Source organism: Montipora foliosa, chromosome 8 (assembly GCF_036669935.1).
Source record: "Montipora foliosa isolate CH-2021 chromosome 8, ASM3666993v2, whole genome shotgun sequence".
Lineage (NCBI taxonomy): Eukaryota > Metazoa > Cnidaria > Anthozoa > Scleractinia > Acroporidae > Montipora > Montipora foliosa.
The window spans coordinates 8,379,797-8,399,796 of NC_090876.1; the positions used below are offsets into that span (position 1 = coordinate 8,379,797).

Sequence of the window (20,000 nt, forward strand, 5' to 3'; positions counted from 1 at the left end):
TTTAGCTTTCCGAATGAGTGTCGAAATGTAATTGTTTTTTCTTTGCTTCGCTGATTGGCTTTCAAAGTTTCAGCCGATCAGCCAATCGGAAGTAAAAGGTAATTCAATGCAGTGACGCGTTTCCCGCGCTGCACGTAACTGCTCTTCGCTCTGATTGGCGTATTTGATTTTCTTGTGGCTGTGATTGGCTAAAGTGTTGACATTCGTTCGTTTGTGGGGCATTCAGTTGAAGGCCGTTCTACTGCTTAATTGCCCTTTTAAAATAGTACCAGAAAAATAAGCAGTAAACCACCTAGAGTTTACCGTTGTTTATCGCTTCTTTAGATTGAAAAGAAGAAGGAGACCGAGAAGCAAAAGAGGGACACCTTAAACCAGCAATACCTCGAGATTGTAGAACAAGAAGGGCTGTATTACAAAACGGTCAAAGATTTCACCGAAGTAAGTTGAATTGTTTATTTTTTTTGGACACCACTTCGATCTAGATGGCTTTGTCGAACTTCCTCGATACATCTTTGTCAAACGACGCATCGCTTTCATTCGGAAGAGATAATCTAATTATCGGTATAAACTATGGTATAATCTAATTATCGGTATATTTTAAGAATATACGAATTAATATACGGTAGAAAGTGGTGGTAAATTGTTTTTCATTTCAATTGCGCTTCCAAGAGCGGGAAATATGCTATTCCGTTGTCGCCGTCAACGGGATGCAGACCCCATCACCACACGGTTCTTGGATATTCCACTTCTTTTGCTATTCCGGGGTATTCCCCCTCGAATAAGCGCCCTCAAATATCAACACTAGGGAGTTCAAGAAATGACTCAGTTCTCATTGGTGAGGAGAAATGCAGTTTCGGTGCAAAAGGTTTCGGTTTCGGCAGTTTCGGTGCAAAAAGAAGTAACAAACCAAGCATTCTGATTGGTCAATGGTCAAAGGAAGTCACACAAACAGCCAATCAAATGCGAGCCCGTTCTGGCGCAATTTTCACGTGATTGCGTGATACGCGTGCATTGTTTGTGCTCGATTACGACAATTTTTATCTCGAAATTTTCCCATGAATGTTATTAATAAGTAACCACATAATTCTTCTCGTACAATTTGTATAGGTTATCGGATGATTTCGAGTGCAATTTGGAATAAATAAGCAAGTGTAAATTTTGTCAAAGCCGCACAAAATTGCACGCGCCACAATTTATAGTCTTTAAAAAAATGTACAAGTGCTTCTTTATTCGGATTTGCGCGAGAAGAATCATGTGATTACTTATTCATGATACACATAAAAAAAATCGAGATGGTTAAGCAGAAGCAACGCATGCTTATAACGCAATCACGGAAAAATTACGCCGTCCAGGGCTCGCATTTGATTGGCAATCAATGCAACAATTTCACCTTTATTGCACTATTCTCACTGGGGGTCATCATAATTTAGATATAAGTTGAAAATTTCCGTGCATCTCTTGTTCTATTGGAGAACCCTATTTGCATATTATATTACCATTTTGGTATAAATAGGATTGTTTTATCCCGTTTATTTCTCTCTTTGGCTTTGAACGGACGTCGGGTGTTCGACCCTTCCACCTCCCCTCAGCGATGGCCAGCGTGTTGCCATGGCTCCCACTCCTTCCGCTTCCGGGGTCGCCTCTTTCCATAACTTACTTCTACCCGGGGCGTTTGTGAATGAAGGCTCCTAGTGATAATTTATTACTACCTATACAAATAACCATACTTGATCAACAGCATATATTTGCGTTCATTTCTGTGCCATACGCTACGTCGGTAATGGTGCATCCGAACTAGTAATCGGAAGGTCGTCGTCGGTTCGACTCCAGCAAAGGAGCACTCGGATGTTTTCCGAATATCACCGAATCATCGGAAAAAAAATACATCTCATCTTTTCATTTGCCGGGGTAAACATTCACCTTGTCCTGCGTTACAACAACGTGAAAGAGCCTACTTGAACGTGAGCTCAGCATACGACCATGACCCGTTTATTCTCTGTCTTTAATTAGAAATGATCCTACAAATCCAAACTCTAAACCGTCAAGAGTATGGAACAGTCGCGAAAGACTTTCATTTGCGCAAAATTCTATTTTGAAATGACTTTTTCGTTGCCGTAGCTTGAAATGAAAACGGGAGACAGCCCTTTGTGAAACAAAATTACTAATACCAAGGAAGCGTTTACCCTGCACCAAGTACAGGAAGAGGTGTCTCAGTGAAGAGTTAAATTGCTGTGTAACTGTTGAGTTGCTTTTCTTGTAGGAGTGCCACAAGAATGAAGTTCTTCTTTCCAAGCTCAAGACATTAGGACTATCTTAGCTTTGTGGTCTTTAATTGTTGTCAATTACAGAAGATAAATTTCAATGTTCAACTACATAATTATACTTGTCTTTTAAAAGTGGATTTTTTTAAAATCTGTTTGTTAAGCGGTGAGAGTGGTGATTTTAGGCGCTGTTTCCCTGTAATGAAACCTACTGTGGTTGTTCAAAGCAAGGCTATATTTGAAGCTGGTTGAATATCATGACGACCAAGAGAAAGTAAAACATCCCTGACGAAGTGTGCGTTAGTCACACGACATGCGTAGGATAAAATAAATCGTTTTACAACTCTTAGAGTTTGCAAACGTGCTGCTCACTAGTTCAATCTTAAAAATTAAAAATTAAAAGTAAAACAAAAAACCCCGATGTCTTTATTTGACGTCATGTTTGTATGATTGGAAACCGACTTCCGTTTCTAAATTTTCTCTTTATTTTGTCTTGGTAACAGCCAATAGGGTTTGGTCGATTTTACCCCGTTATAAGCACTGATACTGCTTCAAATGACCAGACTTTGGTGGTTATTGCAGGGTGATTTTGCGGCAGAGCGATCTCTCGATGCCAAAACTGCCGTTTGGATATCAAGAGAGAGTAAGTTAGGTTTGCGGCCATCTCTTAAGGTAAAAAGCCTCAAAACACCGTTGAAAAACTGTTTCGTAGATGGAGAATTTCTAAAACTATTGTTTTGAAAATGCTTTTGGATTGCCATGCGAATAGATGAAACCTTGGGTTTTTGAAAACGGTGGCGTAAAACTAGGTTATAAACGTGTCAGTGCGGACCGGACACTTGAAATCATGGATCGTTTTCACTGAAACAAAAATAGACATTTTAAGAACGCATTCACTCATCAAATTGAACTTTTATTCAATAAAAATATCATTTTGTTTATTTGCTTGTAAGGTCTTTCTCTATAATTAACACGCTTGCAGTATGAAAATGCGAGCCAGTCTCAGTTTGATAGTCACGATTTGTTTTCGACTTGAAAAGTAACGATGGGTTTCCAATGGAAAAAGCCATGCATAAGAATGCAAAAGAAAAAAAAAAAGAATCTTACATGTACTCCAAAAATCAGGGTAGGTCAAAAAGCTAAATTTCGAGATTGATCTCAACACTTCAGTCAAAATTTATTTCCGGTTTTTTTCCCCCGATTTTAGATAACGTATTTCCAGTCACACGTGATAAAGGGAAGGGTATGCTTTACGAGTGTGCGCTCAGCTGAAAATATACGCTGACCAATCATACCAGCTATCAAATAACATAAGCTGATGTTTGCATAAAACAACTAAACGCAGTCGGCGAAATACGATAGCCAATAATATTTGGTACTCTTGCTGATTGGCTGGGAATGTAGCTTTGAGTTTTGAGTGAATCACAAAGCGCTAAAGAAAGCACAGGCTACTCCAGGAACGCGATCGAAAAGTGCTCCATGCTGAAGCCAGCGTAACAGCCTACCCTTTCCCTCCCCTCCCCCCTCCCCCTCCTCTTTTGGGTCCCTGCGCAGGCTATCCATGTTGAATTTCTTCAAAGCAACTAGGCTGGGAGCTGGTAGTTTCTAGGCCTGGGAGAATGCCTCGAAGTGCTTTTTAATACTGCACTGACAAAATAGAAGGCTACTGGTAACCTTTCCTCTGGCCATTATTATTTTTTTACTGTAGAGGAGGTTCTGGTTTTAACATGTGCGATTGCCATAGTCGATTCTGTGACAAACCCGGCCACAGAATCGACTGGAACTCTGCTGCACGTGTTACCTACAGCACTAACTACTACTGGAAAGCTGTTTTACCAACTTTAACGGCTTTGACAACGTGAAAAGACCCATTTTAATTGTAGTTAAATTACTTTGCTTATCAATTTGCGTATGAGAGCACTTGCTGATACTCAAGCTCGTTTGAGTGGTCAGGGAAATTAACTAAAAAAGTTGAACGTACAACATTTGTTGCAACTGTGTCTGGGAACGGAAGGCTCATGGACGAAAAATAGTAAGGACAGACAAAAGTCTCTCGCATTTCGAAGTCGTCCATTCTGCACTTTAGGAAGTGATCTCTAGCTCTTTGCTATTACAGTATCCTGTTTTAAACACATTCAACAATACATTTTCATCAAATTAATTAATCTTACGCACCGAAAAGCAATGGAACATTGCTCCGAAATTATTCAAGGTGTTAAAATGAATAGCCATCACTGCAATCACAATTTTCAGAAATGTTTGTTCAGTGATGCGCTTCAATGCGTCCCCTGCGAAGCAGTCTCAGCTTGGCGGCCAAAACTGGTTTGACGACAACACCATGACGAGAAATCTGAACTGTCCCTACGCATGGAATTGAAATGAGGTTCTGGTGTTGTGCAACCAGAGGTTTTATTTTTCGTCGTCGACCCAGTGTCGACCGTTCATTTTGAATCGCGGAGCGTTCTCTCCGACCTTGCAAAAAAATTCCTCAGGCACCCAGAGTATTTGTTTTAAATTTGGTTTGCCTTCTACTGTTAACTTCCGGCTTTTGCGGTACTTTTTGGTGCAAACGTTAAGGCAAAAAAAATTGACGTGGCATCAGATTAGGCTGAAAAGAAGAGGAATTAGGAAGCGGAAACAACATCTTCAATCCTTCGTTAGTGTGTGGAATAAACTTTTGCTCAGTGCAACTGCAAGACATGAATGAAATGCAGGAAAACGTTCGTCAGAGCAATTTGAAGTTAGCTTTTTTACAGACTATTTAAAGAGGAATTGAGTGAGTTTTACTCAAGAGCGTGTCTTGTTATCTTTGCACTAAATTGATTATCAACGCTTAAAAAAGTAAAAGACCTCAATACGGGACAGGACTTTACAAAATAATCAACGGTGAGAACATGTGAGCCAAAGGCCCACTGCTGGCACGATATCTGGGTGACCCCTCAAGGGTCTAAATGCCAACCTCCACCCACTTGAAAAAAATTAACTGGAACGCTGCATTTCATTACCACCCAACTCAGTGCCTTCTACTTTTGTGTAACACTTACCACAGAATTAAAAGCTTTGGAAAAATTTATGGAGATGACATCAGTTTCCAGTCCACTATCAAGAGCCCGGCCAAGTTCTTGGGACTTGCAGCAGCTGGGTGGTGCATGAGAGACCTTTAAGGAAGCCATGTTGCATGTTAAACAAGCAAGGTGAAATATGCGGTACAAGACGACTTAGAACACATTTCTCTTTGACTTTAGCCAATATCGGCATTAGAGGACTTGCAGTAGCTGCAGCGATAATTTTCTACATCTATTTTCTTGTCGTTCTTGTCATTGTCTTGTGCACAGGGCAAATATTTGCCGTTTTCCACGTAGATAAGTAGTAACAATTTAGAAAGGAGGAATTTATAAAAGCAGTTATAGACGGAGCTAGAGTGTTGGCGCATATTTTTAGCACAACCGTAGGCAGATTATCAGGGCCAGGTGCTTTAGAGGATTCAAGATATGTCAACAGTTCAGTAACTTCCTCAGTGGACACTTCAATTAGGTCTAGATGATTGTTGATCAGATCGAGGATTTACATTAACTTCATGGAATGTTTTACAAGAAGAGTGATCTGTATAAATAGAATTGAAAAAACGTTGAAACGATTCAGCCTCTTACGTTGTCGTCAAAACCTCAAATTTGGCAATTTCACATCGTAAAATCTAAGCCCGGTTAGCCGAGATCCTGGCATTACGATGCCGGGATCGCGGCTAACCGGGCTGAGATTTTTCCATGTAATCGCGTTCACCGGGGCCCAGAACCTCAAAAGCCGATTAACGCTAATCTAAGATTAAAAATTAACCAAACTGTTTATTTCTCTACTTCCAAATGCTGTTCAACGCCGATTTTCGGCAGGACTTTACATGACAAGACGTCAATCTTGAAAAACAAAAATAAGCAAAAGAAACTCTCACCAAAAAGTTGAAAACGTGAAACAAAAGTTTACGCTAATCCTGGATTAAGTTAATCGGCTTTCGAGGAACCGGGCCCGGGACTGCACGGTTAGCAGACGACTTCTTAAATTGAAAAATGTTGAATTTTAATAACAATTTAGCGAGACAAAAGGTCTCTCTACTTCTTCTTGTTGTTTTCTTTTTTCACATGACATATTCATTTTAGTCACGCGGAAGCCGGGCTGGTTCACCTCATGCAATACCGGGCTGAAACTCATCTCGGCAAACCTGACCAGCCCAGCTCATGAAGTGATATCCTTGTTTTGTGGTGTTCTCGCTGCCGATCGCGGCGTAGATGTTAAAGTCCATGAACTGTCCCTGATATCATTGGATTACTGAAGAGCATACATAATTATGCTGCAAGTGCAGCACGGATTTTAGCAAATACGTTTGCTGTCCTCTACATAACAACGACTTGAAATCACCAAATTTGATGTTTTGACGAAAACGTGAGCATTCAACAGAGAATCTTTCATTCTTTATTTTCACTCTGAAACCGCTCGAACCAATTTACTTTTAGGATACTCCCGCCGCATTGTAGGACGTGAACGAGATTTATTAATCGTGAAAGACTTATGATAAAGAAAAGTTATATTTTGAGGTGACGTTTTCGTTAACGTCGCCGTCGTAGCTTTTAATTAGGGAGCTTTAGCAACGACAACGGCGACGGCAACGAGAACGTCACAAATTTGCATATTTAGTGGGCAAAGACAATAGCTTTGCACGCCCTGCACGTGCGTTTTTCAGTTTTGTCCATTTCTTTGCCGTCGTCAGCAAAGCAACAACGTGAAATTACCAAGTTTGAAGTGTTATGGAGAACGTCAGCACCTGGAGATAAATTTTCATTTTTCTCCCCTAAATTAAGCGCCGCTCGTAACGGTTTCATTCCTGAGGGACTGAAACACCTTTGTCATATTAAAAGGCTTGGAATAGTCGCGAAGTGATCGCAATAACGTGAATTTATGTTTTTACATGACGTTCTCGTTGCCGTTCCCGTCGTCGTTGCTAAAGCTCCCTATTAATGTCCCTAATAACTTAGGAGACATCCTACCGTTATCATGTTTAAGTCTAAAGATAATTTAGTCCAGCATGATTGCTCTACTAATTGGGGAGACTACAAATCAACCGAAATCGGAACAAATCAAATCAAATGTTGGGTTTTGAGGAGAGGGAAAAACCGGAGTACCCGGTACAAAATTAAACCTCTCGGAGCAGTGTAGAGAACCAACAAACTCAACTCACATATGGTCTAATCCGGGAATCGATCCCGGGGCACATTGGTGGGGGGGAGGGGTGGGGGGAAGGCAAGTGCTTTCACCACTGCGCCAGTCTCGCAGTTTTTTAGGACTGTGAATATTCTGCCTGGTTATGTTTTCAATCTTCTAAAACGATTTTTTTTAGTTTCTGCTCACGAATTTCAGAATTGGTCTTTTCAACTGCAGCTCAGGGGACAATGCAATTGACAAAGCGGGCCTACAATAGTCTTCTTGGTTCAGTGATTCATTCATTAGTTCGGTCTTTCCAAAGGCAAACCTCGCAGCTAATTAATTTAGATTGCGACATTCAATTACAAAAAAAAAAAGGCTACACAATCAGAATGCAGAACTTCTAAGTACTAATTATAAACGGTTCAGTGACTGATCATTGTGAATGAGTTCTCGATTGTTCTGATCCTGTAAAAAACAACACCCTTTTATCGGTTGACCTGACTGGCAAGGATCGTAAATGAAACAAGTTAAATGAATTTTTTTGTTTTACGATCAGTGAAGAGTCCTCGTTGCGCTTGTTTTGTGGACTGGTGTGTATCAAAGAGAAGAATGGCAGAAATTGGAGCAGATACTAATAGCTTAAGCATCTGCAAGAGAGTTCCTTTTATCATCTCTTGGCCTCTGTGATCACTAAGCATTATTTTTGCTCTTCTCTTATGGTAGAGAATGTCAAAATACATATAGTAAATGAAATTATTAGCTGGCGAAATTTTAACTAATAGTAAATAGTTTTATTAGATTTGATCATTTTATTGTAACAAATCGTCCGGCCTTGTGGGAATCAGCTTTTTGATATACACTCTCTTTATTTTATAAGAACCTTTTTCATAAGAACGTTGAGGCTGAGATTAACAAAAATTTTAAGAACGGTGTAAAAACATTCCGCAGGCTGAGAGTCGCGACTAAGAACGTTTTTATTTTGCTCATTTGCATTTTTAAATGAAAACATAAAATAAACCGGTAAATAAATGTAAGTTAACGCAAATATTTTGTATAACATAACAATGGTTTTCTTATTGCATGATACACATCTCAGTTTGTAACAACGAGCAGTGTTTATTTATAATCCATTTCAAACATATGTGACTTCAACACCATCAAAGCCGTCAGGTGAAACGAAGAAGTCTGATGCCAGCAAATTTAAGAACGTTCTCAGCCTCACATCGCATAAATACACAAGAACGTTCAGCCTCAGCAACAAAATTAGACGTTCTCATAAAAAAAGAGAGTGTAATTAATAGTTGATAGAGATAAGCATGTCCAAATATTAAATAAAGTTTTATTTAAATATGAAGCAAGTAATGCATAGTTAATTCCTTTCATTGACTTCATTGTTTTTCTCATCTCAAGCTTTGCCGCCCCGTTGAGTGAAGTAGTTGTTTTGATCTGAGCTAGGGCAACAGTAAAACTCCTCCTGTTTATCTGAAACAAAAACACGACATGACAACCAAATATTTCCCCAACAAATCATTGTAAAGCTCTTTGAGATCGGTAGACGGAATGCGCTATGCATGTTTATACCTGATATATTTATTTATGACTTTTATTTTATCAGGCTGATCGCGTGATCACAGCTTTCTGCCTGAGGCCAAAGAAATGACAATAAACCTCTCAACTTTATGATAATCCATCAAAATTACTGACAAAAACACTAAAATATTCATATCCTGTAAAAGGCTAGCACTCCGTGGCTGTGAACTCTCATTAAAGAATTGTTGAAATGGATCCATGGAATAACACACATAATTTGCTGAAATATACCATTTCAGTAGCAACTCATCGTCAACTGAAGAAAAACAATTACTAACTTCATGAAAACAAGACGAAATTCTGGCAAAATGAATTTGTAAAGCCATCTTTTATTACGGATGTCAATTACACAGTGTTTAGAGAAGATTAACTAAACCTACATTTTATTTACAACAATCATGACCACATTTTTAACCTGAAAATGCTTTTAGTAAAATGTATGCAAAAAACCTCGATAGTGTTAAAATACAGTACCAGTAGTACCTTGGTCTTTCGTTTAATCGAACTTCATCAGTTCATTAGCCTAACAAACCGTTTTGCCTAAGCTGAATCAATTGTTAAGTGTCTGTGCTATCTCGCAACCGACACTTGAATCAACTTTAATTGTCTGAACTATTTCAAAATCTTTTGTTATCGTGGTAACTGCGGCCCATAATTAGCGACACACAAGTTAACTTGCCCAGGTGTATGCATGCAGTTAATCAGAACTAGCTGCACAACACCGTCCGACTATGATTGAAAGGACTTTTAAATCCGGCTTCGCATTGTAAACCGACAATTAGATGATTCAGATCACTTAAGTTATTGCAAAATAATTTGTCTATATACTGTGCTGAATTTTTTACACAGAGATGTTTTCAGAGTAGAACAACATGTTTTGGTTTTCGGCCTGGGGGCAAAAAGACTGAAGAGATCGCGGATCAAATAACTGAACTCGGCTTCAATCGCTTCAATACAAATATATCATGAATAGTCTACAAGCGTCAACGGCATTCAGTCGATGATTATGAGTAACTCAATTTGGTTTTTTGGGAAAAAAAACCTTTTTCAGTAAGAAAAGGTCGGAGCAGGGTTTGGAGCGTTACCAACCATATCAAGCCCCCCATATCAGGCCCCCCATATCAAGCCCCCAACCATATCAAGCCCCCCATATCAAGCCCCCCTTATCAGGCCCCGCATATCAGGCCATGACATGACACACCATATCAGGCCCCGACCAACCATGTCAAGCCCCTGTTATTCTATCGTCAATACGACTTCATGACACACCATATCAGGCCCCGACCAACCATATCAAGCCCCTGATATTGTATCGTCAATATGACTTCATGACGCACCATATCAGGCCCCGACCAACCATATCAAGCCCCTGATATTCTATCGTCAATATGACTTCATGACACACCATATCAGGCCCAGACCAACCATATCAAGCCCCTGATATTGTAGCGTCAATATGACTTCATGACACACCATATCAGGCCCCGACCAACCATATCAAGCCCCTGATATTCTATCGTCAATATGATTTCATGACACACCATATCAGGCCCCGACCAACCATATCAAGCCCCTGATATTCTATCGTCAATACAACTTCATGACACACCATATCAGGCCCCGACCAACCATATCAAGCCCCTGATATTCTATCGTCAATATGACTTCATGACACACCATATCAGGCCCCGACCAACCATATCAAGCCCCTGATATTCTATCGTCAATATGACTTCATGACACACCATATCAGGCCCCGACCAACCATATCAAGCCCCTGATATTCTATCGTCAATATGACTTCATGACACACCATATCAGGCCCCGACCAACCATATCAAGCCCCTGATATTCTATCGTCAATACGACTTCATGACACACCATATCAGGCCCCGACCAACCATATCAAGCCCCTGATATTCTATCGTCAATACGACTTCATGACACACCATATCAGGCCCCGACCAACCATATCAAGCCCCCGATATTGTATCGTCAATATGACTTCATGTCACACCATATCAGGCCCGGGCCAAACATATCAAGCCCCTGATATTCGATCGTCAATATGACTTTATGACACACCATATCAGATCCTGACGTACAATATCAAGCCCCTGTAATTAGATCGTCACCTTAAGGCTCTGACACAGCATATCAAATCGCTGTTATGAGATCCTCATTTATAAAGCCATGACAGACCATATCAGGCCCCGACCTACGAACCCCCAGTATGGATGAGATTGTCAACAACAAGCCATGACCCACCATATAAGGCACTTAAGCTAATTTACGATATAATATCTCAAAAATCCGGGTTGGCTGAGTTCTTCAGCGAAAGTTTATTTCTTTATTTATTTTCTTTGTATTCTGTCCATTCATCGCGACATGGTTTCTTTACTTTAAGTGCCCGGCGGCTTGGAGCACTTCACAGAGGTGTAAATACTAACAATCGGCTGCGGGAATGAATCGAAAGCCAAATTTTTCTGCGCAAGAAAATGTGGTAAGAACTGAACAACGAACTGAATGCAGTTACGTGAAATCCGTAGCTTGACTTAATGACAGCCTCAGAGAGTCGCTTTTGCAAACTTAAATTTCCTTTACCAGTTCTTTTGTGCCTCGGTCGCACACCACCACAAGGCAAATGGACCGCCACGTTGTTTCTCTGATTGTGCAACACGTCCTTTAAAGCAGTTGTTAGCAAGTTAACTAGCTAGGCTCCTAGACTGTACCACGATACTTAAAACTAACCGGCGTTTGCGCCACCCGTGGTTCATTTCGAACTATTGATAGGGGCTTTTATCAATGACATTTATTAAGACTTGATAATTCGAGCAATCGGGGCCGCATCTACGAGATTTCAGGTCCACTGAAATCTACCATGTGAAATTGTAAATTCACGTGGCTTACAGCAGGTTTTATCCCCTACTTTAGTTCTCTACAAAACTGGGTTTCCCTTAACGGCAACAACAACAACAAATAATATAATTTCCTTCAACACCTTTTTTACAAAAAGCCAATTGCAGATGTTGTCGTGTGTAAAAGTCAAACTTGCTCAGAGTTATGAACATGTAAACTTTTTGGTTTCAAATCTAAAAAACAAAAGGTTTGTGGTAAATCCGCCTCCTCCGAGATTTTCAAGGTTTGTAGTGTCACAATTTGACCTTACGAGTTATCTAAGCTAATCGAAAGGGTAGCCGCTTTGTATGCGATTCATTTTTTTAATATAGGCGTCTCTGCTTGGAAAGTCAAAGAGTCAGTTTTCGTCGTAAATCTTATACACCAGGCACGATTTACGGACAGGTTTTTAGCGTAAGGGCTATCTGTAAGGTCCGACCTTACTGGCTATATGAAACACTTTCAAAAATGGCCGTCGACTTGTAACGAATTTGGTATTGTTCGCCGTTACCATGGCAACGAATAGAATAATATTTTTAGCTAACCTATTGCTTTTTGCCTTTTAGTGGGAGAGTTGAAAGATAAAGATCATAAACACATTTAAGAAACACGTTTGGTTTTCAGTAGGTTCCAATTCTCCACGCTGGTGAACTCTTACATACACTCATATCTTTAAAAGCGAGCTATACAAGATTTTGCAAATAACCATAATGATGACCTTTGTGAGCTTAAATTACTAATCTGTTTTCTACAGTGTTTGGTGTTTCCCATTTCGATTTCGCAAGAACCACTTTTATAGGCGTGCACCAGTCATGCAAGATTGTAAATTATCAAAAAAAAAAAAAAGGAAAATTAGTAACCGCGGAAGTCAACTTTAATTAGCATTTTTTTTTGCACTCTCCATACCTGGGACAATCCACATTGCAAAGGGATTTATAAATTATGGGGTTCATTTCATCAGTTATGGATGTAATTTTTTTACGACTCAAGTTATCTGAAAGGCATTGGTGTCATTCGCGGTCAATGACGAATGTATAAAAAGCTACAAGCACAATGGGGAACTTTCGATTGAAGTGTGCTCACAGAATAATCACTAGTTCGTGATACGTTCAAGCCCAATAAACATGCCTTTATTTCGCAAAGCTGTCACCGGCTGGTGCAAGTAATACAAGTGGACTGGACTTTGGACTGGACTCTGGACTGGACTCTGGACTGGACCCTGGACTGGACTTTATTAAACGAAGTTAATATTTAACCAATCATATAACAATTAACCGCTTCTATTTAATTATTAACCAGCGAGAATGAGAATGGATGTTTTTTTCAAAGGGAACATAAACGAAAAATCGAACGATGCTGCCCAGAGAATTTAAATCAAGTCAAGTTACCATTACGTGAATGTGACGACGATATATCTCATCCGTGCGCTGTCTAAAGAATGTTAGAAATGTAGTCCAATTCAATATATTCGATACGTTAAGCGCAATCTCTTTCCGCACTATTTCTACAATTGAACCAGCCAGGAAACTGCAAAGTAAGCACTTCAGTTGTTTACAGCGGTAAATTAACGTTACAAACCCCGCCACTTATACGCTTTGCTATGATTGCGTGAACGCTGTGAAAGTTTGAAGTCATCAGGTGACAATGTAATGTCGTCACGCGATCCTATCTCGTGCGTGTGCTATTTTAGGAATGTAGCGGACCACCCCTATAGTGAACATTTTTATCACGTTCCAGTTCTTATCACACAAACGTTCATTTCACACGAAACCACGCTGATGTAATTGTACCGATAACACTAAAAAGGTTGATGACAGTTCGTTTTTTTCGGCGTATGTACTGTACCGATAACACTAAAAAGGTTGATGACAGTTCGTTTTTTTCGGCGTATGTCCAGTACCGATGGTAATTTGTGAAAGACGTAACTGCAAAAATATTCGAAAAAGAAAACAAAAGTGACGAAGGAACTATACATTCTTGTGCAGTTAATTTGTGCATTGTATGGAATGTGAATAAAGTAGGGTACGAAAGAGGACGATTGTCTAATAAAAGCTAAAGGATTGCCTAACAAAGGCTACTTATTCCGAAACGAAAAGATATTCCTGATAAGATATTTCAAAGCAAGATAATTTTAAGGCGTTGTGGCTCCCTCCCTGTTGCATAGTTTTAGTTCATGCTAAGCGTGATCGCAAAGCGATCGCGCTTAACTTATCGAATATATTGAATTGGACTACATTCCTTATATTCTTTAGACAGCGCACGCATGAGATATATCGTCGTCACAGTGTTCACATAATAGTAGCTTGACTTGATTGAAAGTTACTGGGCAGCATTGTTAGATTTTTCGTTTCTGTTCCCTTTGAAAAAAAAACATCCATTCTCATTCTCATTCTCGCTGGTTAATAATTAAATAGAAACGGTTAATCGTTATATTATTGGTTAAATATTAGCTTCGTTTAATAAAGGTCAGTCCAGGGTCCAGTCCAGAGTCCAGTCCAAGGTCCAGTCCAGAGTCCAGTCCATGTTTTCCGGTTGGCCGTGTGTACTAAATTAGTAAATGTACTGGATAACATCGATTTCACCATTCCAGCTGATCGTTCGCTGCCTATATGTACATGATGTCAGGCTACAATAGTACATTCACTAGTCTCAGGAAGGGTTAGGGACAAGGGTTAATTTCTCATCCCGACAACCTTTTTTATGATGACCGTTATGTTTTGCTTATCCGTTAGGGCTAACTGTGCCTCCATTACATTGATAGTCGACATTATTTATTGGAACACTGATTGCATGAGAACGTCTGAAATACAACGACACTTCGCAAAACTGAAACCTCTTGTAGTTGTCTGTCAAGTTGTCACCAACTCTATATTATTAGCTGTAGCCAATAAATTTGAAGAAAAGTTCACATTGGTTAGTAGAGTGAATATGTTTGTATTAGAGGCAAAAAGTTAACTGGTACTCTTGCTTTCTTTTCTTAGCTGTTGAATCTGTCCATATTATCAAATTACGTGCAGTTATTTGGATGTCGGAGATAGCACGTCCGCGATCAAAGGTTTCTTTACAAAATTCAACGCCACAAGATCGATATGATTTTAAGCATCTGTAAACTACACCACCTGCCGAAATAAATCTTTATCTCAGATAAAGGACAACTGCCCGACTCCTTGCATCGCATCCTACAGATAATGCACGCGATTTTTTTTTTCATGTGGCCCATTGGATGCCGGTGACTCATTCACAGGGCCAAACGTTATACACAGAGGATATTGGGTCGCTGTGGGTCTCACACGCAGAAACATGAGCCAAAACATTGTGTCGTTGGACAAAGGACAACGCACATGTTTGTCGTGATTTTCCGTGCCACGTAGGCAAGTTATGCTTTTATCAGGGGCACCCAACGAGAATATAGTTCAAAACCACTTAAACATGAATGTTAAAGGTATTATAGTATTTAAAAGGTAGATATCGGCATATTTTTTATGCCTTCAAAATTTTTCATCTGTTCGGATTTCCTAGCTGAAAGTCTAGTGATTCGAAAATTATAGGGATCAAAACTTACCTTGTCGAAAATTTCAGCCAGAAAAGAGATCCCGAAAATTCTAGGTGTCCATTTTAGGGTAAAAGTCCGTTTAAAATAGGCGATTATACCATTTTTTTCTATGTTGGAAAATACTAGAACAGGCGGGCAAGCAAGGAATTTTACAACAACGGTTCCGAAAATTGTAGATCTCAAATCGTCTTCCGAACAGATATTTTCCGAAATTGACGTTGGGTGCCCCTGTTTTATGATAAATTTAGTTTCATCTGCAAGGAGCACCTTTGCAGTCTCAACAAACGCAACCAATTAGGATCACAGATAGTGTTCAGAAACTTTAAATAATCTAACGCAGTAATAAACACCATAGCAACCCTACATTTACATAACACGGCCAGCATTTAAATTTACTGGTCAGTCGTTGTAAATTTCCTGAAGAATGTGGTCATTCGTCAATCATGAAGTTCTGAACTGAAGTTGAGCGCCTTTTGAAAATCCGTCCACTACAACAGTAAACAGACTACAAGTACGCAAAATAAAATCTTGTATACTTGCTAAGCAAGATAAAGACTAGGACCTCTGTCTTTATAAGCGTCCCACATGCCAATTGTGACTCAGAAATAACGCATGATGGATGACGAATTGCTTGCAGCGTTTGCCTTGTGGTCACCAAAATCGGAATAATAAAGAATTGCGTAATTACCTCCTGTCGTTCTCTAAATCGGTATTAGTATTAAATGTGCAGTCGTCTGTACTTTAAGTCTCATCGGTAACAATGCGAAAGGTTAAAAAGCTACATTTTGTGTGTATTGTTTCCACAGAATGCAATTTCCTGTAGCGAAATTTAATAATATGCATCTTGTCATATGTAGCATCTTCAGACGTGACAACCGTTAGCTACGGAGCAGAGGTCACGCCGAGCGAAGTTGCGAGGCGATATCTGATATGATGATAAAAAATAAAACACAGCCGCTTTGGGATTAAGAATTCATTTTCATTTTGTTCATCATCGAACTGTTCGTGACTTTTACTGACCGTACGGAGGCCAAAAAGTGTTAAATATGACTGAGAAATCCTACTGTTTGCTGGGGCCTGATATGGTTGGTCGGGGCTTGATATGGTTGGTCGGGGCTTGATATGGGGGGTGTAATATGGTTGGTAACGTTCCAGCCTTATATGAAAGGTCGGCAAAGAGATATTTTGTTTTCTCGCTCTTTCCAAGAATTTGACCTTGGCAGTGATTCGTATACACACAAGAGTCGGAGTGAAGGGAGCTTGCATTTTGGTGAAAACAGAAAAACTTGAACTGAGTTAAGAATAGGCGATAAAGTGTTCTCCAGCTCTTTCTAAGAATTTGATCTTTGGGTGATTATATCAATACAAACATGACTCGGACCGAAGGGGAGGGGGTGCATATTGTTAGCAAAAAAAAAAACAGTGCATTAGTTAAAACTATTTTATTAGTTGTTTAAACTTTCCAAATGACTCACTACGGATTTGTTCGAAAACTCTTTTTGTCACTCTGATTAGATCTTTTCTTATTGAAGTCTTGGCAACTAGTTTTGTTTTTAGCTCGCAGAGTGAGGTTAGTGCGGGTCAATGAATATCTGATTGCATGTTCAAGCCATGCCTTATTTAGACAGATTAATTAAAACGTTCAATTTGCTGTCAATCTTGCCCTTATAAAGACGCCAACTCCACTGCTTTCGCCACACCCAGCCCAGAAGCAAATCGACAAAGGATCAAACACGAATCAAAATGAATTGCAAAGACTTGTTTATTCCTGAAACTGTTAGCAAACTCAGTTATGCAGCAGTTTTCGTTTGGAGTTTACTTGATGGGATAATGAGTGTGATATTTTTAGACATGGAGATCTACGAATCAAGATTCGACGTCGGCTGCGACGTGAAAACCACCAGCGAGAAGGATTTTATCCAAGGAAAGTGCTTCGACCAGTACCAAAAGCAATGCTACAAACTTGACTTTCCTCTCTACGCCTTCGTCATTTTTAATTTGCTCTCGATTTCTTTGGTGTCCCTTGTTTACTCCCAGTGCATCAAGTCCACAGTTAATAGACTCAAGGGCGCTCTCAGAGATGCGGAACCGAGGTTGAGCAATCGAAGACGAATTCGAAGGCGTTGCCTTTTCTTCGCATATTTTTCTCAACTTGCCGCAAAATTTGCTCTGGGGATCATTTTCATTGTCTTCCTAAAGACCGACTTACTCTATCCCGGGCAGTTTCCCGCCGATTTTACCTGTCTTGTTGAGAGAGGCAGTGATTCGGGGAAGCTACTTACAAACCAGACACAATCAACAGTTTACGAATGCATCAATCGCAGAGCGAGGAAAAAGAATTTCTGGACCAATTTTCTGGCAGTGGTTAACGGCATTTTCGCAGTTTTTGCTTTTGTGGAGATTGTCTGGATCTTATCACGAGCTAAGAAAGGAAGAACTTTTATGGACAATCGACAGTTTTATGCTGATCATTTGAGATCGAACTCGGATCAACAACAGGAAGGCGTCGAACTTGAACTGAGAGAAGCCATGGCAAAAATGAAGGATGATTGCTTAAATTCAGAACAACTGAATGATCTCAAGCATCCTTTTCGACGAAATCCAGGCGAAGGCCGGAAACCCAATGATCTTAATATTGATCAAATCTATGTCAATGTGGCAATCCATGAAGGGAGAGCTTTTCATGTCTTCGCGCAAAATAGAAGCGAGCAGCTCAAACAATACCCGCCCAATTCTAAGGACTGTCTGTACGCCACGCCAGACGATCTCATTGACAAACAACACAAGAATGTCCTTGTTGTTGGACGTCCTGGCATAGGAAAGACATTGCTAAGCACTAAAATTCTTCGAATGTGGGCATCTGGTGAAGCCTTTAATGGAGATCAAGATGACAAAAAAAACATTGTTGCTGTGTTCCTCCTGAAATTCAGGCGCTTTACAAGCAATCTATTGCTTAGTCTCCGTGAACTGTTGGCTAAAGCAGAAACAGTTGAGCGGTTGTATGATTCTATGTGGAATTTTGTTATTACAAACCCAAGCCGAGTTCTTTTTATTTTTGACGGAGTCGATGAATATTCTGCGAAAGAGGATATCGCTAGAAAAGACCACACATGTTACAAGAATAGCTTGGAGGAGAAGATGCCCGTTTCCGCTTTATTTAACAAACTAGCCGGAGGACAACTTCTTCGTGGTCTAAACATAATCACAACAACAAGACCAACGGCAGTGCCCTGTATTACAGATGTGAACTTTGATAGAACAGTCGAAATCCTCGGATTTACGTCCGAAAAGGTTGAAGACTATGTCGAGAAGTTTACACAAGGAGTTCGCGACGCAAAGGACAAAATTTGGGGACACATTAAGTCGAACATGAACCTGTTTTCATTGTGCTACATCCCAGTGAACTGTTTTCTCATTTGTTGTTGTCTTTGGGAAATCGTCAGTCTCGCTGATACAGCGCACACCCTCCCGACAAGAATGACTGATATTTACGCGATGGTTGTAAAGATTTTCTTTTTTAGACACAATCGTCAAAGCAGTTCTCAAGGTAAACCGAGTCTCGAAGATTACATGTACTCGTCGTTTAACAAGCTGCCAAATGATCACAAAGAAATTTTCAAGCGACTGGGAGAAATTGCTTTTGAGGGATTAAAACAAGGAAGATTGCTGTTTGAGTCAAGCGAAGTCATTGGACTGGAAGATTGTGGACTTCTTCACAGATTGCCAGACGCCAAATCCCCGCGTTTTAATGAGCCTCCGAAAGCCCAATATTGCTTTACACATTTGACACTGCAAGAATTCTTGGCTGCAAAAAATGTTGTGGAGTCCTTGAGTAAAAGGGAACTCGAAAACTTTGTGTCAGAACACATTAACGATGGTGCATGGCAAATGGTGCTGCAGTTTGTGGCTGGATTACTCGGATCTGATCCAGAAACAAAGAGCTCAAACAGCGACATTTTTATCAAACTGCTTCCAATGTCGACTGAGGAGATATCCGAAAGGAAAATGATGGCTGTTTACTCGGTACCACGGGCAAAAACACTGACCTGTTGGCCAGCCTCTTATATAAAAGACAAACAGGTAGCACTGAACTTATGTAAGTGTTTGTACGAGATTGATGATGAAAAACAGCAGGCAGTGTTACAAAACAAAATTGAGCAAATTGGCTTTAACGCGGTAAATTTTAGTTACTGTTCACTCGGGCCTGTTGACTTTGCTGCTGTCTCGCATTTCTTAGAAAATGCTTCGGGAGTTTTGAGTATGAATTTGTATTGGAATGATCTTGGTTCATTGGGTGCAAAAGAAGTGCAAAAGTTTCTTGTCAATACTGGATGCAAACTAAACAGCTTAGACCTCGCACGTAACGAGTTAACTGATGAAGGAGCCGAGCATTTATCAGCAGCACTAAAGCACAGTAATTGCAAACTAAACAGCTTAAACCTCAGTTCTAACGAGTTAACTGATAAAGCAGCCGAGTATTTATCAGCAGCACTAAAGCACAATAA

The 20,000-nt window shown here is 40.0% G+C and overlaps 2 protein-coding genes across 1 annotated transcript in view; both read left to right on the forward strand.

Annotated features, from left to right (window-relative positions):
* LOC138012963 (coiled-coil domain-containing protein 93-like) overlaps positions 1–20,000 on the forward strand; it is a 298,808-nt gene that overhangs the window by 163,159 nt on the left and 115,649 nt on the right.
* The window catches only part of LOC138013300 (NACHT, LRR and PYD domains-containing protein 12-like), a 4,003-nt gene continuing 1,199 nt past the window's right edge, over positions 17,197–20,000 (forward strand). The window contains exon 1 of the mRNA XM_068860338.1: positions 17,197–20,000. This exon is cut by the window's right edge and continues 1,199 nt beyond it. Within this exon, the coding sequence (XP_068716439.1) occupies positions 17,239–20,000 (2,762 nt within the window). The 5' untranslated portion in view covers positions 17,197–17,238.